This window comes from Dreissena polymorpha, chromosome 11, assembly GCF_020536995.1.
Source record: "Dreissena polymorpha isolate Duluth1 chromosome 11, UMN_Dpol_1.0, whole genome shotgun sequence".
Lineage (NCBI taxonomy): Eukaryota > Metazoa > Mollusca > Bivalvia > Myida > Dreissenidae > Dreissena > Dreissena polymorpha.
In genome coordinates this window covers 58,737,657-58,762,153 of record NC_068365.1, presented here as the reverse complement: position 1 = coordinate 58,762,153, position 24,497 = coordinate 58,737,657, and the positions used below count along the sequence as shown (strand labels likewise).

The 24,497-nt window shown below is 32.4% G+C and overlaps 1 protein-coding gene across 4 annotated transcripts in view; it reads right to left on the bottom strand.

Moving 5' to 3' along the window:
- Nucleotides 1–3,859: 3,859 nt before the first annotated feature.
- LOC127850278 (protein quaking-like) overlaps nucleotides 3,860–24,497 on the bottom strand; it is a 66,300-nt gene continuing 45,662 nt past the window's right edge. For 2 of the 4 annotated variants that reach the window (XM_052383190.1, XM_052383189.1), the window contains exons 6-8: nucleotides 20,130–20,414; nucleotides 17,308–17,363; nucleotides 3,860–12,010 (exon numbers count right to left, since the gene is read on the bottom strand). In XM_052383190.1, the coding sequence (XP_052239150.1) occupies nucleotides 11,873–12,010; nucleotides 17,308–17,363; nucleotides 20,130–20,414 (479 nt within the window). In that variant the 3' untranslated portion in view covers nucleotides 3,860–11,872. Of the gene's footprint in view, nucleotides 12,011–13,074; nucleotides 13,110–17,278; nucleotides 17,364–20,129; nucleotides 20,415–24,497 lie in introns of all 4 variants that reach the window. The other 2 variants (XM_052383191.1, XM_052383192.1) reach the window with 2 other exon arrangements.

The following is a 24,497-nucleotide window of genomic DNA, read 5'->3' as shown; positions in this document are numbered from 1 at the left end:
TTGATATTTTATATAAAATCCTTAATGCATTAAACATTAATTTGAGGTATTGGTGTTTTCAAATTATTTCTTTTTGGGTCTGCAATACTGCACGCTATTAATTTAGTGATATGCATGACATGTTTCCTAATACTTGCAAGTCCAGTGCTTGTGTGAACAAGGCTGTTAAAGGGAAATCTTATCACAAGTAGCCCTCAAGTTAAAATTTCAGATCACATTTAGTATGTAAAATAAACTGATTCCTGTGTCCAAAATGTTAAAATACTATACAACTACAGAATATTTATTAGTTTAAATAAAACTTTTGACCCTATATCGATGTATATTTTGTAAATATGAAACAACCGGAGACCTAAGGAATTGAGTAAATTAAAGTAATTTGCCAACGTTTTTTTCGATATAGCCCATTACTGTTTCTGTTTTCAGTTTCCAACATTCAAGTGTTCTGATGAATATTGTTCGTCATTTTTCATATTCAGTTTTCCTGTTCCACAATAATCAAAAGGTTTGCACAACAGTATTCCTTAGGTCAGGAGCGTCTTAGATGCTCAAAAGGGTAAACAGCTAATTTAGCACAGGGTCGATCACTTTTGGAGGTAGTTTTATTTTCAGTTAAATGTTAAAATTATAAACAACATGTGCGTTTTCAAATGAACTGATGTGTTTAAAACAATGATGGGTTTATTGCAAATGATTTCTATTTAGTTTACAACTGAAAGAGCAGGCCGTTAGCTTTCAGTGATTCTGCTCATTTTACAAAGGCTCCTTAATTTCAGATTTATTTTGTTAATCACAAATAAATTCATACACCCTGAACGATTTTAAGTAGGCACCCCTATTTAAGATGTCAAATTCAATGCCAATACTGCATTGTCATTACACACCTTAGATTACCTGAACAGAAACCAAAGTGCGTGCTAGTCACGTATTATATCCACTACCTTGAACACAAGGTTACAAAAGGTCTTATCAGGTGTATCCTCTATATGCAATCTTAACACACGGCTGAACAATTTTGTATCATTATATTCTGTTTTTATTTCCCAAAAGAATGTCCCTCATTGATATTTATACAAATTAATGACCCCCCCCCAGAGAAGGCTGTATTTTCTGTTGAATAAGTATCATTATGAATGCTTGATATGAAACCGATTCCAAGGTTTCAGCTCTTCAGGTAGAATGTTCGTTTTGTGGATCAGCAAACAATAGCTGTGATCATAAAGAATTAAGGTTTTCAAAACATTTAAATTGATATGTTAATGCCTTTAACAAATACTGGTATCCGATCTTCAAGTACACCCATTATGATTATGCCATTACATCAGGACTAAGGTGTGATTTACAAATATTTTAACACTAGGTCAAAACTGAGATTTGTGTTACTTATATTTTATATTTTGATAAAATTTGTTTTCATAATTAGGACCTAGATGTAATCCTAATGGAAGAGTAAGGAAATATTTGTATAAGGAATGGACATGTTGATTTTAGAACAAAAAGGTTATTTGTAACGAAAAAAAATTAACACTGAAAAAAATAAATATTATATAATCTTTAATGAGATTGATTAAGAATGGTTGCTTGATTTTGATAGCATGTATTTACATTGGTAAATTTCTAATGGTAAAACTTTCCTAAAACCTATTATTTGTTTATTTCATTTGTAAATATCTTTTTGTGTAAGTTTAAGTAAGATATTGGGCTTAGAAAGGACTTGCAATGTGTGAAATGCATGAAAGTACCGGTATAAGAGTAATACTGGTATGTGAATTGCAATTTCACAGCTCCCGTCTTTAATGGAAACTATTGACTTATTAACCATGGTTAATGTATGTAAAAGTGAAAATGGTGAAATAAGTATATTCATGGTGTCATGTCTTGTTTTTACTATCAATATGGGTAAAAATAAGTATTTCTATCTTAATAGTGCTCATAATTTAGGTACAATTAAGCAATGGCTCTACAATCAATATCAAAATATCAATAACAAATTTGTCCTGAGCACATCTGTCCCAGATTTTCAATCCCTTAAGGGAGTGTAAAATGGTTGCTGAAGTGGGTCTATCTGTTAGTAGCCATGTTTTTTTCACTCTCTTAAGTGATACAGTTTTATGCTGATCTTCAACATATTTTATGGAAATGATGGTCACCTGAAGAATATAGTTTGGGCTCTTGGCGTTATCTACACTTTTTTACTGTGTAGTTTCCTATGTTTAATAAACTGGTATTGAATACTCAAATTTTGAGGTTTTCCCAGATCTTCATCATACTGGTATATTACAGTATACCTGGTATTTGTTTTATCAAACAGATTAATTATTAGCAAGAGCAGGCATATAATTTTGTGCAAACAAAAGTAGGTTAAAGCAACAACTGAAAACTTATTATTATACCTCCTGGTAGGGTTGCATTTCGCAGTCAAACTGTCCGTCCGCATGTCTGTCTGTCTGTCTGGAATTCCATATTCCGCAGTTTTTTTTACGCAACACTTTCAAATATTGCGATGATTTTTTGTATGTGAGTCTACCTACATGCCTTACAAATAAATCGAGAGTTTCGTTTCAGTCCATTGATATGTGGAGAGTTTATGGGCCTAGGACTTAACAATTTTCTCTAAAATAGCTTCTGTGCGGCTTTAAAGCGCAGTAGGGGGCATTGTGTTTCACAAACACAGGCCTTCTTTCTATTTATGAAGCCTCATTTAGAACAAGATATGTGTTTGTCAGAAACACTATGTCCCCTACTGCACCGCTTTGAAGCTATATATTTGACCTTGAAGGATGACCTTGACCTTTCACCACTTAAAATGTGCAGCTCAATGAGATACACATGCATGCCAAATATGAAGTTGCTATCTTCAATATTGCAAAAGTTATGGCAAAATGTTAAAGTTGGAGCAAACAAACAAACAAACCAACAAACCAACCAACAGGGCAAAAACAATATGTCCCCCACTATATTGGTGGGGGACATAAAAAGTGGGCTTAATGCATGTGTGTACAGTGTTGTCCCAGATTAGCCTGTGAAGTTTCTGCCTACACTGGATTTTGGTAAATGTTTTATTCTTTAAATGCAAAATTTTGTCAAGCAGAAAGTGTTGTCCCTGATAAGCCTGTGTGGACTGCACAGGATAATCTGGGATGACACTTTACACACATTGATTAAGCCCAGTTTCACAAGAACAAGGTTCAATGTGTCCTACATTTAACACATAGGATGATAATTAACAGATGCTATCCAATCTAAACATTTTGGGAAAAACCATTATCATCCATAGATTCAAACATTTTATTGAACACTGGTAGTTTCAATTAGATTAATATAGTTGATATTAAGATTACTAAGTAATTATTAAGATAATGAGTTACTCGTAGGCTGTTCTGGTTTAATGCTGCTTGCACATAGCCATTTTCGCTTTGCTTCTGAGTGGGAAAGGCTTGAAAGGATAAGTTTGGTTTCTACCCCCAGATTAGTGGATTTTACAAAGATCCAGTATAATTTTAAAATAAGTCAAATTGAATATGGGATTCAGGAAATAGTATAACCTGAGTTAGGAAGTATTTAGATTTAGTCTGTTTCACATGTCTGTCATTAGCTGCATCTCTCAAACAAAAATAAGCCAATACACTTTCATATTGTAGAAGGGAGTGTTATTCAAAATGCGACAAAAATATTATCACATCCTTGAATCTGTTTGTCCTTGAATTGTCGTAATTCCATGCAAATTTATCATCGCATCTTTGAAGCACTGATTTTGCGATGCTTCTTTCGACAATCTTGAAATCTAATATCTGAACAGTTTCAGTTGCCAGTTTCATTCTAAGACACCGAGGAAGAAAAACAAACACAAACAAAAGTCTGTATGACAATACATCTTTCTTTTTTATGCAAAATCTGAAAAATGACACGATGTATTCACAAATACTATGAACACTGTATACCCTTGTGATGATTTAAATGCATATCTGAGGAGATTCCATGAAGGCACGTTATTCTTAACAAGTGCAGGCAAGAACAAATATTGTAACAAACAACACTTTTCAACAGCAATTTTTGTTTTCAAACTTTCCTTCAAATTCAGACGTCCCATCCGATGATCAACTCAGAAGAACTAAATGCAAAGCAAGACTTCTGAAAACACTTGGTGAATGATTAGCTTTGACATTAAAGACATTTACATATTTTAACTGTCACTAAAGTAAACTAGATATTTCTTTATGAAATATATTGAGCAGGCACTTGCATCTTTGGCACAGTTTTTAAAGGGGTACGCTACGTTTGCAGAAAAATAACATCATTTGAACATTCTACCATTAATAAAAAGCATCCAAAAGACAGTTACTTGTTGGCACTTATATGTGATTTTCTTCAACAATTTTCGATTTTTCTTCAGATGTTGTTTTGCACACAAATGAAATGTTGGGGCTCTGCTTTCATTGGAAGACCGTTAATGTATAAATGATGCAAGAGTACAATGAAATACAACTATAATATCTTCACGCGTAACATGCCACATTTTCAGCCAAAAACAAACTAAAATATTAAATTGAAATATTTCTAAAAGCTATCGTCTGCGAAAAAGATTTGTATTCATTTATATTGTCTAAATATCAGTAGTCATATTACAATGCCTAATCTAGTTGTGATTTTAAAGACACAAATACTAAACACTTTACAACAAAGATACGTATTTTGAGGCATTTGTAGTCCAATAGAAAGTTGAATTTAATTAAATACCTTTGTTACTAAATTCAAGTTTTAAAGACTACATTTCCAATCCAGTAAACAGCATAAAACCTTAACAGACTGCCAGTTACTGGCATGCTGATCCGTTTTGATGCTGGTTGCAAAAGCAATTTTCAATTTGCTCCTTCTAGAGGAAAATGATAATTGTATTCATGAAAATATAATGGTTCTATAAATGGAAAAAGCAAAACATCACAAATATTGGACACATTTTCTCACAAAAGACCAAGCTAAGGGTTTAATTGCTAAACTCTTCTTAATTTTTATAGATGGTGACCAAAAAACAAGCAGATACATTTTTGCGATATTTTTTTAAATTATTACAAGAGGCTGAAAATGTGGCCTGTACATTTTGAAATGTCCATCCCTCTTCACACTGTTAGTTGTGATATACAAAACGTGGTAATATAAAAAACATATTTATAATAATGTAAAAAAACACATGTGTCATGGTGTAATACACTTTGGCCATTTTCAGGTATTTTGTAGAAAAAGTAGAAAAGTATAAAAAAAATAGGTTAGAATAAAATAATTCTATTAAAAATACCCTCCAAAACAAATTATGGGTCTTCCGTGATAAAAGAATGAAAATATTATTATGTATATAATGATAAGTCCGCAACAATTTTCAACAAAAATGTTAAAGTACCACCTCCGAAGTACACATTTCCCTTTAATTCACTCAAGAAACATTGTTTAGAGTGCATTCCAATTCAAGTGACCCTTAATTTATTTTGGTGAGTTTATTAATTTTAGTAACTATGCTAGTATAGCTTGAGCACAGAATGTGAGCAAAAAAAAATAAGGCGTCCAAAGGCATGCAATGGGGAAGTTATAAGCAATATTTATTTTCAACATTTTGACCTATACATTTTTGTTCATTTTTAATATTTTTTTCTTCACAAAATTTATGCAATCCAAACTATGGATGCAATTTAACCGATTTTTTGTCAACAAAATGAATTATTCTGAGTGGAAGAAAAAGGCAATGCTATGCCATTACAATGAAAAAGATCAGAACATCTATTGCTTGGCTGTTATAACTTTAATTAGAAATAATGGGATTTAATAACATGCTCATCACCAAAGCTAAATCAAATTCACAAAATAAACTTATTGCATCTCATATAAGTAGTTACTTGATAGCCACATCAAATGCTATTTTATAGTCAATGTTATACAGAACAAAAAAATTATCTACTGGCACACAACTTTGTAGTGAAAGCATATTTATTACGCTCACAACTATGATTACACATATCATTTAAATGCGATTGTAAGTGATAGTCAAAATGCAAACAAGAGAAGATTGTCTGGGTGGTTACAGCTTCTGACCTGTAACTAAATGCAATATTATGATGCTTGCATACGTGCAATATACGGACGACAAAAAAACTTGTTAAATAAAACAAGAATAGCAATTACCCGTTTTAATCACAGAATTTAGAACATTATAAACGTGTTTGTATGATTTGGGCAGCTAAGCCACTGTACGTAGTTTTTTATGAATATGCTAGGGGCCAAACATGCATGTTGAATTTCGATAAACTTAAATTGAAGGCTTTATACATTTTCATCACGTACAAACTATCAGTCCTTAACCAGTCAGAACTTGGCTATATATTCTGTTTTCAGGATTCGGATTCTGCAAACAAGAGGCAAAATGTATATCAAAAACATATTTTACAGTTTAAAATCAAGCTAACAGAAATTATTTGATTTGTTTTTTAAAAACATGCATTATTACTCAAATTAGGCACTATGGAACCAGGTTCTTCAGGTAATTGCCAATTATTATTTCATAAAAATACAACATTTCTCCAGATTGTTACCTGTTAGATGGGAGCTCCTTGTTAATCCATTAGTTATCTCCCTTGTTAATCCACACTGTGGGTTTAAGAGGTTAGTCGAGTGTGACTGCTCCAAAATGGTGCAAAGTCCTGCTGATTGGCCAGTAGGTGTTAATCGATTAGCAATCATGAGCGACAACCATTGTGCACTATATACACTACCACTGTCCACTCTCGCAGAATCTATACAAAAGCAGGTTACACATCTTGTACAAAAATAACCATGCACGTGCTAATTTTGTCCGAGAAAAAGAACTAAAGCGAAATCTGCTGCTCTCTATGATCATACGTCCTGGATTTCAAACGTGTGAAATACTGTTAATAAAGCGTAATACCCTTTCTAAGTGATGACTGATCATTTCTGAGGTTAATAGTGTACACCACTGTGTTAGTAAGGAAAAGGAAAAATGGTTAGCAATGATTATCTTTATTGCTGTTTTTTGACAAATATAATATCAAGGCTACATGGAAAAAAAAGTCCCAGGTTCATGAAAAGTCCAGCTACTTTGTAAAATATGAAATAACATACAACACAAGATATATATCAAACAAAATATATACAAATACTAGGTGGGGTTATATAAATCAGAGATTCAGCAGCAAAGTTTGTGACCTATAAAAATACCTTACGAAACTGTTTGTTACCAACATATTTATTTGAATTTCGTAAAAAAATCAAGCCAATTATTGAAACTTATAATGCAAAGTTTTTAGTGATCTATGGCACCACAATAATGTCCACTCTAATAAATTATGTAAATGAAATGTCTGTTAATATATAGATGTTAACATCTTAGTATAAGGTCTTTATAGAGTGGAAAGAAACATTATACTGAATGTTGCAGTCAATGCAGGTCTATGTGGGTGGGGCATGTTAAATTTGTTAGTAAAATGAAATTCAAGTACATTTCACACCACAAAAGCTGGTGCTGTGTATAATAAAAACATGCTGGTTTAGTAAGGCACTACAAATAATCTCTTTAGTTTATCGTACCCTTCCGCTATCATACAGGCATAACAAGAAATCGAAATCCATGTAAATGAAAGCATGATGTATCAGACAAATTTTTTTTTTTATCAATCCCAGTTGATGTATACGTTATATCTGTTCCGTAACAAACGTTCTCCAACAAAATACAATGAATATTTCAAGTATAGACAAAAGTGAATACAAAAGAAAACAGGTATAACAAGTAAATGCATGTACAACAATCTATATAAAATGATTAATATATAACAACCTCCATACATATTTTTGTGTTGTTATCAAGTGAACATGATATCATCCTTATATCTTTAAAACCTTTTTTCTCGTTCTGCCTCAATATTTTGCATATTTCAGACAAAGTGACCATACGTTTGTATCACGCAATATTTTTCTTAAATTTTGATAATGTTGTTCCAAATAAAGTAATCATAATTTTATCAATGGATGTTTGTTTTAAATTTTAGCAAATGGTCAAAAATAATTCAGCTTCAGCATTCCGAATGGTTTCCTTTTTTGAATCCAACAAGCAAATTCGTTGAATTGATATCCCCCGCCAATATGCTTCTGGACACAAAAGTGTTATATTTGACACTAAAAAAAGCATTTTTTTCAAGATACAAAGGGCCATAACTCCGTTATTAACAGATGGTGTACAATGACATTTGGCATGCATCATCTTCTTTATATATATATATACTCATAACAAGTTTCAATGAAATCTGCCAAAGCACTTCCAAGATATGGCTCTGGACACACAAAAAAGCATTTTTTCAAGATAAAAAGGGCCATAACTCTGTTATTAACAGATGGTGTACAATGCCATTTGGCGCACATCATCCTGTTATCCATATATATACTCATACCAAGTTTCAATGAAATCTGCCAAAGCACTTCCAAGATATGGCTCCGGACAGACGGACGAAAGGACGCACAGAAAGACGGACGGATGGACGGACAACGCAAAAACAATATCCCTCCGCCTATGGCGGGGATAATTAGCTTGAAAAATACTTTTCAGAAAATATTCGCTAAACATGCATCTTTTTGCAATTGTTGGTTGAAAACCCAAAGCCACAATACAGAATAGCCATTTGTTCACGCTACAAAGTTCAAGTTTGTCTTATATAGTAGACACCTAAATGAGTATTTTACGATGATCAGAGTAATCAAGATTTACTCTTGCAGTCAATTGAGTATTAAAACAGGTACTGAACTTAAATTTCTAACCGCGTAAAATGCACATCACATAGGAAGACTTCACAACACATTAACATATCTGGCAAAAAGCACATTGAATTCTGTTTTCTGATATAACACAAAAAGAAATGCATAGCAAATGGAAATCTCTACACAAAACAACACACAACAACATGAATTAATGAAACTGTATAAAAAATATTTATATCACATTATGGTAATTCTTTCATTTTGCAAGCAGCAGTATATACTTGAGCTTTGCTGTATAGCTATGCTCATATGTTTTTGATCCATTATTTAAACAATCTGTCTAGATAATAAGCACTGTGGTAAATTAAATTTTGATATGTGCACATGTGGACGGGTCAATAATTGCTCTTTAACAAGAAACTATTTATGTTTTAAATATTTCAGTGCTATGATGAAAATCTACCAGACATATAACTGACAGATAATGGACTAAATTAAATTTAAGACATAGAGTCTTTATGAAAAACAATTGTTGAACCTATTAATTCATGAACATGCAATGATATGTTAACAAGTTAACCGTGACAATACAATACCTCGCACAAATATATATAATCTTGTTACACATGTATAAGCTATTCAAGTCACAAAACATTAATAATGAATTCATCAAAATACACATAGCTGAAGTATTTACTCTGAGTTTACCGACGCGAGTGACTCGAGGGCTTGCCTCGTAAAAAGAATACAGCCTTGCTCTGTAAAAAAGGGGTTTAATGCATGTGCATAAAGTGTCATCCCAGATTAGCCTGTGAAGTTTGCACAGGCTAATCAGGGACAACATTTTCAGCTTTTTTATTTTTCATTTTAAAAAAGTCTCTTCCCAGCAATTATGCAGTTCAGGTCGACAGTGTTGTCCCTGATTTGCCTTTGCAGACTGCACCGACTAATCAGGTACGACACTTAACACGCATGCATTTAACGCCGTTTTTTCAGAGCAAGGCTCAATATTATGCATTAGAGCTCGTACACAACAATTAATTAGAAATGGGCCGGGCTCTGTGAAAATGGGGTTTAATGCATGTGCCTAAAGTGTCGTCCCAGATAATCCTGTGCAGTCCGCACAGGCTTATCAGGGACGACACTTTCCACCTAAACTTTATTTTTGCTAAGGAGAGACTTTCTTGAAACAAAATTATCATAAAAGCGGAAAGTGTCGTCCCTGATTAGCCTGTGTGGACTGCACAGGCTAATCTGGGAGGACACTTTATGCACGTGCATTAAACCCCATTTTCACAGAGCACAACTCAAATCATTTCTACAAAAGAATAGCCAAATTTGCAGCTTCATGTTCAACCTAGCTACATTTGTGCAATGTTAATTAAGCTAAAACTATCCCCTGCTAGAAGGCTTTATAAGTAGCTATACATGGTTTTAAGTAGCGACAAATATTTTCTATTAAAATATATACAGCACACAAGACTAGCTTGATATCTGAGATTCTACAGTTACAAGAATATCTGTATTAATTTTGAGTATAAACACTAAATTGAGATATTTATTTTGGCTTTATAATCTCTTTGAGAACATTTGTTCTCTTGGTGCATTAAATGCAAAATGCAAACATATAGTTAAGTTTTTTAAAGTTTTTTGGGGGCTAAAAAACCTACTGAACATAATATCTGTTTAGAAATGTTTGAAAATATTAATGTATGAACTGTTACATGAACAGATTGAGTTGCATAAACGTAACATACTATGTATAAAATTATAAATTGCAAACAAATAACATGATGAAATAAGGTAATATCAAAAATGTATACCAACAATATATGTACAAATTACGAAAAAAAAGGGATATTATCCCAAAATTCATTAAAGGTGTAAATACGTTTTTGCTTATACTTCACTTTAACAAACAAAACATATTAATTGCATAACAACGGATAAATGCAATGTACACAATCATCACCAGTTCGATATCTTAACGCTTTCTCAGAAAAAGAATTTCAGTTGGTAATTTTTAATCAACAAATTTTCAACCTATTTTCTGCTACTAAAACAAAAATTAAACAATGAAGATTTGAAAAAAATCTCAATAAAAAAAATTAACACTGATAGAAATTTCAAAGTTAAACAAAGCATTAAATAGCGATTAACAGAAACAAATTATAGCACTTAGTTACAATAAAAAGATAAAATTTCAAAAATGTTCATCACGATATATTAGGTTAGCTTGCATGTGTGAATCTATTTTTCGGTGTTAAACAACTAGCAAAAGTGATTCTCATATCGCACAAAATCCCAGTTAGTATGTACATTAGTGGGCAAGGCACATTAACAAGTAAATGTCATTATTGGCACTTTGTAATGTAATCATGAACTTGAGTAATATAAACGGTTATATATAAAACATCTCATACGCTATTCCAAACTGCGGTGTTAATAGAACCAACAAGGACACTACAAGTGCAGTGCCTTTCATAGTCAAAACACAAGCTGCAAATCTTTGATTACCCCTGGGGAAAGTTGGACCCTTTGATAATGTGAATGAATAGAATACTACTGGATTTTATGTATACACTGAAAAGCTTAAATAAACAAAAAAAATATTTAAAAAATCAAGTGAATAATTAATATTTAGTTTTATGCTAAATATTTATTTACTAATAACGAATATAAGATTTGTAGGCTCTTTTTGTTATCAATCTTGTAAAGTATTGGCTGTGACTCTGTTGCTTTAACCCTTTGCATGCTGGAATAGCAAACAGTTTGGATCCTGATGAGACGCCACATTCTGTGGCGTCTCATCTTGATCCAAACTGTTTGCAAAGGCCTTCAAAATTTGGTTCCAGCACTGAAAGAGTTAAGCAGTGCTATACTGCAGAAATATTAAGTTACAAAATGCTTAAATCCCGCAAGGTTCCAAAGATTTGCAGTCGTTTCCATGGAAGACAGTTAGTGAGCATTGACTCATATTTCTATAAAAACAGTGTACAATGTGTTAACAAAACATAGGACCATAGCTATCCAGTCAAACGTAGTCACTAGCGCCATCGAAACTATGTGATCCCCGAAGAAAATTCCTGGATTAGCTGGTGCAGAGAAAGCGTGTAGATTTCTATTGGTTATCCTTCTTAATAAAAGACAACGGACCGTTCATATCGACAAGACTGGGACACATCATTTGAATAGCTTTAGAATACGACGGCATGGCGGTTTGAACTGAAGACTGCGCCCAGGAGAAGTTAGAAGGCAGCTGAAGAATTAGTAAAAATAAAAAGAGAACGTTAGTGTAATATGGCTACAATGTACACCACAACTGCTGACAACTACGGGACAACGGGTAACATGAAATGCTTCCTATTTTGTTAAGCGTGCAGTTCGGTTAACAGTCACATAGCCAAAGTTCTAACTGCAAACGAACACTTTTTTTATATATAATTCCAAGCTGAATGAAGAAGATATATACTTTGTAAATGCTAAAACACACTATATTCGTAAATGCTTAAGCATATGAATGAAGAGCAAAATTGTAAACTATGTAATAACACGGAAGCATTTTAGTACGATGTCCCATGGTTGACAGCATGCATGGAATGTAAAAATCATGTTACATCATAAATGGCATTCAATGTCAAGGACAAGTCTTGTTATATAAGGGTCTGTTATACCCCAAAGGCAGAACCAACTCCTGTTGTTGATTAAAGTGTGTGCAGAGTTTTAGGTTCCATGCTTTAGCATAAAATAACATGCTGTTCTATGTTAAGTCCAAGAGTACGATGTATGCTGTTTCCGTGAATTATAAACATACAAATACAGGGATTAGACAGTTTTATATCTTTTTTGCTTTTGTTGCAATTTGTTTTCTTTAAGTGTCACTAAAGTTCAGAAATGTGAAGGGAATTGTTTCTTTTTTAACAGAATTTAATGACTGACATGAGTTATGAACTAAGATATTTAGGCTTATAAATTCTAATTGTTGATGAGCTTAAAATATTTAATTAAGAAAGCATTTGTTGATTTTACAAATATTAGTTTACTCACAGAAAATCATTTAGTATTTTCAGCTTTATTTCGGGAATTAAATGAAAAGATATAATATACATGAGAAACTTTACAAATCATACAGAAGTCAAACTTAATGAAGATGAAATGTGTAGAAAATGAAAAGCGTGTGGAAGGGAAAGGGAAAATTGAAAAACTAGTCAGTGTACAACTCGTATTAGCAGATCTGACATTAAAAAAAGTAGTACCAGTCATTTTGTTTGTGTTTTTTGTGTCAAAACTTATCATTTTAACTATTTTCTAGTTAATACTTACATGTCCATTTCTTATCAGAACCAGAAGAATCCATTCTAAAATCACAGTAAAATTGTTGTGTGGCGTGATATTTTATTAGTAATTGGCAATGGTATCCCTCACAGAAACCTAACCAGCCAAAATGTATGCATCACACCTTACAATTTCTATGCATTCTTCTTTTTGCATTAAGTAATTTCATTTTGTATTTGAACAAGATCAGATTTTCAAATAACTCGTTGGCTATTAGTTATACAAATGGACATTTATCAATCTTATTGCTTAAAAAAGGTGACTGATCTAACCTTAATGAGAAGGGAAAGTGTTAATTAACTTTTGCCAAGTAGCAAAATGGCATGAAGGCACATACTTCAACCAACGCGAAAGCAGATTATGAAACAAAATGGGCAAGTCATGTACAGCAATAAAAATCGTTTTAGTTGATTTGGTTATGTGAGTGACATAAAACGTCCAATAAAATGGCTATTGTTTTAATCTGAATATTAGTTCTTATTCTAAACAAATACACATTTCTATAGTATCATTATATATATATATCCACATATATATATGTACAGCATAAAGCAAAAACAAGCTTATAATGGGACTCTTGTCGAGGAAAATCAAGTTTGATGTTGCTTTACATTTTTGAAATCTTTAGTTTGCAGGAAAGCATAAAAACATGTAAAAGTATGCAGGTTTCAGGAAAAACAATGTTTCTCTGATAGTAAACAGGGGTGGTTAAATGTTCAAAAGTAAGTCTACGTTGAGATTAATTTTGGAAGAAACCACGAAATCTCAGCACAACTTTAATCCACAAACAGTTAGTAACGCCTTATTAGTAATATACATATAAATATGTAAGAGACCTAGCAAAATCATGGCACATAAGCTAATTTTGCAGTGGCCAAGGGCGAATGAATTATTCTCAAAATGAAACTACAGATTAACTAGTGCATAACATATAGCAGTTGTATTCCATCTGGATAACGAAATACGTGATTATTAGCAATGATTAATCAATTAATGCAACATGACAACATCTACCGGACAAGTGCTTTCAAAACTCTGTAAGCAAGGAGGGTTTTGGTTTGGTTTTAATAGGATTTTAGACGAACCCTTGTATATGAAACTATATTAGTGCTAGAGTAAACAATAATTATCTATGACAAAGGCATTTCTATAAGGCCACCAACACCAAGTTATCCACACTTTCTCACTGTCAGATCACTCTCACTGTCAGTTAAAAATTGAATTTACCATGACACATGTTAAAAATACAATTTACATAATAAAAGATTTACATAAAAGTATAGTCAACATAACACAGATGTACAAAGCTAATATATGGAGGGTATACAGTGTTCAAGGCAATCAATCTTTTTTTTCTGATGATTGAAATGGTACCGGTGTCGATTTCATTTTTAATTTTGTTGTCATACATAATTATGTGAACATTCACAAGGTATTTTTAATATCTGGTACAGTGGAATGTTTCTACAAAGACCAGAGAATCTGTTATGTTTCCTGGTTTTGTCTTTCGTCTATCAAAGTGTAGAAGTCTTTGAACAAATCTTATAATCCTGGATGTTTCATCAAAATGGGGATAAATCATTAGGACACACAAAATTGTACAGGTATTTTTAACTTTTTTATTCATTATACCACATGGAACATAAATTGCACAATTACATAAATATTTGCTCAAATTATGAAATTTTACAATGATTTCTTTTCTATTCATAGTACTTGTACCAACAGAAATAGCCACAAAGACATAAAAATATCTTTAGTTAAAATAAAACTGTGAATGTTCTTAACCTGGAATGTTTCAGAATATAAATATATAAAACCTAAAATATAATGAAATGTAAAAACAAAAAATTGGAGATTTAGTGCATGTATTTAAAGACAAAAAGGCCATAAACATTTATAAACAAAAATATGACAATATGTAAATACTGCAAACATAATGCTAAGACAAAAATCTTTTACACGTCCACATTCTCATCTTTTACACGTCCACATTCTCATCTTTTACACGTCCACATTCTCACCATTTAATGATACATTTTCACGCTTCAGCGACCTCCACACACACTCAGAACCCACAATTACTTTGCTATATATAGCTCAATACTTGGAAACGTGTTTGACATAACGATGAAGGTGAATGTTTTGAAAATAGACATGGGGTTTGATGCTGGGACTATTTTGGATTTTGTTGGACTGGATTTATATGTATATTACATTGGTATAACAAGACAAATATATCTCAATGATTGACTTATATAATACATATTAAATACATCTGGTTTTATCACATGTCAAATCTCTGCTGACTTCAGCAATTAAATACAAAATTGCATAATAAAATCATAAGAATCATAAAACAACAGCCATGTAAACAAATAGCATACTGTACAGTAATCATGTAAAATTAAAACTGCTGAAAAAGAAGATCTTATTATCATACAAAAATTATGCCCACCAAAGTTAACCTTTGTTCTACAAATTATTTGATATGTGACTATGAATATACATGCTTAAGAATAAGCAGGCAATTAATTTCAATTCATACACTGAAAACACAAAACTTTAATATTTACTGAGTAACTAACAGTCTGTTCAGGTTTTATATTGTTTGCTGCCCATCAGTATCTTAGGATTTGAAATGAAGCCTTTAAAACTTGAATCTATCAAGAAAGGTCCTTATTTAATTTGATTTTCTACAGGACTACTAACAAATCCTTATAAAAGCGTATCTAAGTGATATAAGATTAACTGCAAACTCTTGGACAAACTAACTTTGGCTACCTGTCAGTAAGTCTCAAACTTTCTTACGGACACAGGCTGATCACAATCCAGACCCCTTTGCAAGACAATCTTCCAAAGGTGTACCAAATAATACTTAATAGTCCGGGACATGCAAATCTAGGAGTATGCAATGCAGTGTGTATTTGCTTGTAAAAATCACAGCACTTTCCATGTTCAAACAAGACACAATTTGAAAGTTGCTGTAACTAGATGCAGTCTGTTTAGAAAAGTAACAGGAATAATTATTTGGGTTTTAATTGTTTTGGAGAATAATGTGATGTGCAAACCTTTAAAAAGAGATTCACTATTTAGACCTTGCGTCTACAGAGAAATCTTAACCATACTTGTCTGAGTGAAGATTCATTCGACCTTGTGACAAAACAATTCACACTGTGAACATTCCCACACAAATTAACTGGTCCCTAAGTGTGTTTACATTTGTCATTGGTGTTGACCTATATATATATGAATAAAGCTATTACTTTTATCTCACCACCAACAATTGTTTCCACAAGGGATTTGTTAAATGACTATAGTACAATAACTGCAAAATGTTAAACAGAATTGCTTTATGTCAAGGATTAAAAGTATACCTCTTGCTCAAGGACTTATTAGATTATGTTCAGTCAGGTAGAATTAACTGCTACCTACAATACATCTGAATGTTTCAATGAGGCTTATGGGCCACTGCATTCGAATACATATCTCTTTGACAGTAACATTTATTATAACAGTATGCAGCATTAGAAAATTGGTCCACATTGAGAAAACTAGAGGACAAAACAGATTACAGTTACCATGTTGTACTAGGTTTGATTGAAACTATAAAATGTGCCGCATCAATAGAGCTACATTTTCTGAAAACTTTACTTAATGCATGTGCGTTAAGTGTCATGCCAGATTCGACTGTGTTAACTGCAAAGGCTGATCTGTGATGAGATGTAAAGCACATGCATTAGGCCAGTTTTCCTAATACAGCTCAATTCATAGTTGACGCCAAAACAACTGGCTGCATACTCCTATGAGAAATGCCTTCACAGACATTGCTGACTGCCAAAGTCAATAAAGAGATACCATTGTTCCCTCCCTTTGATTAATTAAAGACATGCTAGTTCACTCGGAAAACATTTTCAGTTTGTTTACTTTAAAAAAAATACGTAAACAAACTTTTAAGGTAGACACAAATGTGGAAATGTATAAATTTCATATTGCACTTTGAAAAATGTAAAAGTGTTATTAATGAGTCACTGGTTAAGGAAAATCACAACAAATGTTATCAAACAGAGTGCAATCCAAAGCAGAAAAAAATCTGCATTTTCAAGAAAATGCTTGACCCGACAATGGCAGCCAACAGTAAAAGTAACTAGAAGTCGGACCAAAAGGAATGTCCGACTTATCATAAACTAACCTTCCATATTATGGAAGTGAAACCCTTACCCCGTAAGGGTGTTCCCGCACTCCAGCTAAAGTTCGGCGTATTTTCGGGACGGCACCTAAAATTGGCAGCCAAGAGCATACAGCAGGTGTCGACAGAACGGACCAATAGAATTGTATACCATGATTGGCGCTAAGAACAGTTAATACTAGACATTGGTTAAAAGTCAAGAGGGCTTGAATGTTCACTGATTACATTACTAGCTACATAAACATGTAGATACTTGTGTTAAAACTTTGGACAAAATAATAACTTTTAAATTAATTTTCATAAGCACAAATCAATATAATGTTATAAGAACAGCCGTTTTCTTCAATTCTTACATTTGCAATGTTAACTGGTTAATATTGTGTGCATTATTACAAACTGTGCATTATTTTCCTCCAAAAAATGTGACATTGACCTTCAAGCCCTCGGGTAAAACACAGCTCCTGGATTACTTTTCATTACAACGTAGATTAAATGATATAATTCAAATTTAATACTTAATATATGAAATTTTACGATTAATTTACAATTGTGCAAAATAATTAACAAATTATATATCGAATAAATATTTATAGTCCACGGCATTGGACTTCACTGGTGTTTCTAGGACATCACAAACAAACTCAAATAAATAAATTCCAAAACCCTTGAAGAGCCTGGAATGTTAATTAGTGTTAAAATATAGACGCCTTTAAGACACAATGGTTACATGATGTTATAGAAAAAATACTCAAATATCATCATATACAGTCATGAATACATTTTAAAATGTTTTACATCATTCTTAAACGCTTTAACAGATTAAAACTAACTCAAAGCTGCCTTTTGTGTTCAGTAATCCTAAAGCTAGACCATATCTGATTAAGCATGTACATGTTTGGAACAAATGCAAATGTCCACATTTTAACCAAGTCTTTACTAGTCTGAATATAATCTAGGTCTCAAATCATCCATATAATGTCCCAAGCTCTTTATAATAGCAATCTAGGAGACAAAAGCTCCCATCTAGAAGATACCAATGTATCATATTCTGTAATATAATCAGCTCAAGTAACAAATGGGTATTTATCCTAGTCAGGCCAGTAGTTACAATGAATATTTTTAAGATAATAAAAAAACAATTTAAGCTTTTCAAGTATTCACTGCATGCCAGAAATTTATCCTTTACTTGTCCATTGTACAAAATATGTACTAATTGTTCATCACGCTGTGTAAAGCATGTCTTTAGACCATTGTTTCCAAATTCAAATTCTTCAGGTAAAAGATCTGTATATTTGTTAAGATCTGTAAACAAAGCTTCATTATCCGGGATGCTTTTTGTCTTCAATATAATGGATAAACCTCCTACATACTTAAAAGAAAGATACTTTTGTTAAAGTTTGTTTTATGTGAAGATAAATCAACACTAAGTTTTAATATACATACAACATTACTGAATATTGTCCATGACAATATTGTCCTCATTTTAGACACTGCCCATAAATGCAATTTTAATCTGAACACAAAACTCCCATTATTCCTTTAACAAAGAAATGTTTTCATGAATTTTGGGTTAATTTCTAGATTTTTTACACCAGGAGGCTGTGTGCAGAAAAAAGGGGTCTGCAAATTATAAGCAATCATATTAATCACTACATTCAAAACATTACAGAAACTGTACAAAGCAAGAATTATTGGTAAACAGGTTAAAACTTGTAATCATCGATGTAAATCCAATCTCCACCACCAAAATGGACACATTAATCTCGATTAATTCCTAGTTATAACAAAGTAAAGGGAAACATTTTTAAGTGACAGGGTTAAGTTCGTTAAGATGTCTTTCGTGGGGGTTACGAAAAAAGTATAATCACTATTAATAATATTATTTAGAATACAGCATGTCAAAGTGAGTGAGCCAGATTTCAGATTTTTACCCACATTTTGCCCATGGGCAGATCAACCTTAAGCTTATTGCACAGTTGGGGAGAGGACGTTAGAACCGGCGATCTTTGAATCTATAATTTTCTCTTCATTTTTTACCTGAATAAACAAATGCATCGTAGTTAGAAAGCAGCTGAAGACTCAGATATATATGTCAGAAAACCTCTTTTATATACAGAACAACCATCATGGAGGACTTGATAAATGTTGTCTTTTTACAGATGGGCATTTATATGAAAAAAAAAAAACTTAACAAATATTTAAAACACCATCACCTTCTAAGGGGCATCTAACAATTCTGAACTATCTACATAAATAAGACAAATAATGACCGATCTTTTTAGAGTCATTAATAAACAAAAGACTAAAAACCTTTGTTAAATGGAATGTTGCAACTGAACAAAAAGTGTTCACTATCTACATAAATGGTCATATAGAAAATTTCATAAATGATTGTCATTAACAAAAATATATAACAAAACTATCCCTAACAATGTACAAAAAAGTATGTAGTTAAATATATATTAGAAAATTTCAATAGACTCTGCTATCAGAAGCTATCAGAAATTTAGATGAAAAACTTGAGCAATCAGCCGGTGTCAACTTTCTAGAATATTGGAAGGACTATATACAAGAGATGTTGGATATATCTTGCATAGGCTAAAAGGAAGAAGGCATTAATCTCATTACATTCCACCAAAAATAAGGAAATTCCTTACAACAGAATACAAGAAGAACTGGAAAAACCAGTAGCAATATGTAAACCTTTAGAATATGAAACATGTCTGTTTGATCATTGTACTTTTCAGCATTGTTGTAACACCTTGACTTTATTGGGTGCCAACGAACGCCCAAGCTGTGCAAATCAAGCCTGCACAACTCTACCATGGTGGTCACCTGACAAACGACAACATACCGGCGGCGCTCTGATCTAACGTCGGATATTCCAAGATGGCAGTCCCCGGGGCGAGGTTGAAAGGGTATTCATATGGATTGTACATGAGCCCCTGATTCGCAGCCTCGTTAGGGGAAACCAGTGGCGGGGGTCCCGCATTTAGGTATGTGTGGCCGTTAGCCTGCGACATCTGCATCGTGGGCATGCGCGGGGCAAGTATCAGTGGAGCACCCGCGGGTGTGGGAGATCGTAGCTGTGGGATTGCCGTCATGCCGGCCAGTGGAGAGGTGATGAAACGGGCGGCTTCTGAAATCACAGCAGGCCATGAACATTGAATATGGCATAACTGAAATAAGGTGCATATGATATAAATGACTTTAGATTGACATGGCATTTTTTGCTTAATCTATAATTAAATTATGGTATAACTGACTTCAGGTATACTTTTCTTATGGTAAAACTTTCCTAAAATATTATTACTTTCAGTATAATTGACCTATACAATTATGGCATAGTTTAAATCAATCTTAATGGTGTCAAATATGCTGAACAAGCCTTTTATAAAACAAAATGTCTCAAAAGTAATTAGAACAAATATATGGCAATTAAACTGACAAATACCGGTATTTAAATTACATGTCTTAATGACAAGACACAGGCTATCTACACAAGTCTGTCATAAGTTACTAGAACATTAATTAGAACATCTGGTAACATTACAACATACATCACTGATTGCGACTGGCTGTCTATATAAATCAAGAAAATTATACAAGAAAATGCAGGTTTTATCACACAAAAACTCTACATACTTAAGCAAAACTCCAAATATAATATGCAACCATATTTAAACACATCTGTCATGGTATACACAAATAAACATTGTGCATGCACACGTGGCTACACACAAAAAGTACAATGGAATATTAACAAAACGTCCTTTCTGCAACCAATACAAAATTAAGATTATAATTTATTAATTACATTTTATCACACCATTACACTTGTCCATTTCAACAGACATCAAATATATCCTGAATAATGAGCCATCAGGTTCCAGAAATGACATAAAGAATATGAAAATAAAATCTTACAATTACTAAGTTTTTTCTTCATTTTTTGAATAACTCTTGAAGTATAATAATTATTATAATGGCCATAACATTTGTCTTTGATGATTTATGCATAAGCCTGAGTGGAATACCTTCTTACAAAATTATATCATTATTGCTAGTGTTTTTTTTTTATCAATTTGACAAAGGACTATTTGGATGACATAGAAAGTTGCGATGGACTAGTGTTGCTACCATAGCAATACAAAACAAAACCTCCACAATATCTCATATACTGCATAATACAATAACATAATCTGAAAACCAACACATGCAGAACATGCTTACAAAATAAACATCCCTTAAATTATCTACCTATATGAATGAACTGTTTTGTCACTGTATGACCTGCTAAATGGCATTTGAGCTTTATTAAGTTTTGAAGCATTAACAATCTACTTGGCAATCTCTAGTCAACTTACTTGAAATCATGGCATTACCAAACACAAGAAAACCTTAAAATTGACTACTAGTGTTATAGCAGGTATCAACATTACATTATCCCATACTGACTCGCCAACTTTGCCACAAAACTCACAATTATCTCCCTTTCTGCTTAGGCATGCCTTGAAACTTAACATTACATCCCATCCTACTTCTAACCTTGGGCTTCTGAGAATTCTACACAAACTCTAGTTCTGACATTTCTGTTTTAATGTCTACCAGATGCCTCAATCATTTTTGCTTTGCTAATTGTTTTTACCTAAGTTTAGGAAAAAGACTGTCATGCAAATATTAATTTAGGAATAAAATACAAGATTGTAATTATTGAAACAACAAACTTCAGAGAAATATTATAAATATTATACAAACCATTGTTTCGAACCTCAATAACAAAATACGTGAAACTTATGTAAGGTATTGACTGAATACAGGTAATGAAACTTTAATGCTTACTCAAAAAAAAACTTATACTATTGTTAAAAAGCTTGTTAAACAATTTGTGAAAGTTATATTAAAATTAAATCTTTAATAGTATAAATTACTTAAAAACAATATATTCAAACAATATTTGTTACATAGTTTAGAAGCTAAATCACTTTTAGTCATCAAAGAAATATGGGGAGGAGTCAAAGAAACTACCATAGCATACAAGTGGCTAAATCTAACATGGCCTAATGTAAAGCACCATAATGACTTCTGACAAAGAATCAATTATAAGTGATCATGGTTCAAACAGAATTCTCAAACCTAAATTCAAGCACTTTTCAAGGGCTTTTCAAGGCGAAATTTTCATTCTCAAGGCCGAGAACCGTAGGTTAGTTTCCTTAAAAAAGTGCATTTTCAAGCAAGTTTAACACAGTAAATATCATTTATATGCTCAAACAAATTCAACTTATTCCACAATAACTCATACATGTTATTTCTAGTTATTACATACATGTTATCCATCCTTAACTCAATGAGTCTCACATACAGTTTGTCAACCAGTTCCCGATAATCAGCAGTTCCGATTAATTTGTATTTAATTTTCCATAATGCCCCAATAAAAACAAAATGATAAGTGTCTAAGGTATACATTAGGTAAAGGAATAAATTAACAAAGTTTTAGCAAGAAATCTTTTGTAAATAGCTTACAGGGTGGAAAAATGCAGCAAAGAGTTAACCGGAACTGATTGAATGAGTTATGTTTTGAAATGTGCATATGGATATAGAAGGCTTTATTATTGTCAAATAATTTTTTTGCTGATTGAAAACAAATGCTACGACAATGTTTTGAGATACTAATTCTGTAAGATGAATGATTTTTAATAATTTTCCTAAGGTTGAACTTTAATTGGCTATTTATGAAAAAAACTGCATATGCCGTCTGACCTAACCTGTTATCATACAAAATAAATATTACCCTTAATTTTTACATCTTCTCACATTGACACTAAATCCCGAAAAAACTATTGTGGTAAAAAGAATAAACGTTTTTGCCGGGCCATTCTAAACTGGTGCACTGACTGTATGTATTTACTTTTTAAAGTTATTACAAACAAACACATTGCTTCTCAATTTCATGTTTTCTTTTTGGGTTTCCCCTTTCTCGTGGCTTTTCAAAGCGCTTTCGTCCATCCCCTGACATCAACGGTCTTCATACAGACCCGACAATGTGCTTTTTGAATGACATTTGTTTTCTGTACCCAGGAATATTAAGTTAACCACCCTGGTTTGAAATGACACTTCCCCATTGCTGCGTTTTCACTCGCGAAAATTGATCACAATGGAGAACCTCTGACGTAGAACACATAATCTGTGACGTGTACACATAACGTTTCGTACTCAATAGTGTACGAAATTTATATATTTCGTACTCAACTTTTTGCGCGAAGGAATTTATGATAATTTTTCGTAATATTTCCCTTAAGAACGATTTAAGATTATAATTAAAGCGATGATACATGTAATTTTGAGCAGAAATAAACATTTTCAAGTTTTTTTTTACATGAAATAAGCACTTTTCAAGCACATTTTCAAGGCCAACCTTTGTTCAAGGGCTTTTCAAGCCAAGGACTCGTTTTCAAGCACTTTTCAAGCCCCGTGCGAACCCTGAGTGATGCAATTTTGTAAATAGTGTGATTCGTATTATTTTTTGTAAGTTTTTACATTCTAACTTTTTTTAAAAGATGCTTTTCAATAACAAAACACAAAAAATTATCCAGCTGATATAACATGAAAATGAATTTGCAAAAAAAGTGGGAGCAATGTGTCAGAAATGGCTCCTGCGCACTGAGGAATAGTTATATAGCTATTACCACCACGCTATACCTACTGAGCTGGTAATTGCTTCCTTATTGTGTTATAAATCTTCAACATGTGTTTCCAATCATATGAAGTTTAATACCTTTTCACTTTATTACATTAATGTGTTAGAATAATTGTTGAAAATAACAGTTTTCATAGATTTGACCATAAATATCAAGTCATTGGAAAAGTTTTAATATTAATTGAATACATTTGTTACTTAAGTAGGTCCAATTCGCACATCTCTTTTCACTTGTAACATTAATGCTTTAGATAATTGTTGGAAGTTATAGTTTTTATAGAATTTACAATAAATATTAAGTGATCGGCAAAACTTCTATTTAAATTGAATGCATTTGTACTGTAACTTAATTAGTACAAATTTAAGGGTCTTTGAGAAATACAGAAAACGTCATAATTAAACTGTGCATCTTAACAAAATGGTTTTCTTTCTCTAAATAATGATATATAGGCGCAAAAGAATTTATATTATGGTGCATTACTTACATTTTTTTCCATTACTTCAACTGTTCATCTTTATAAGACA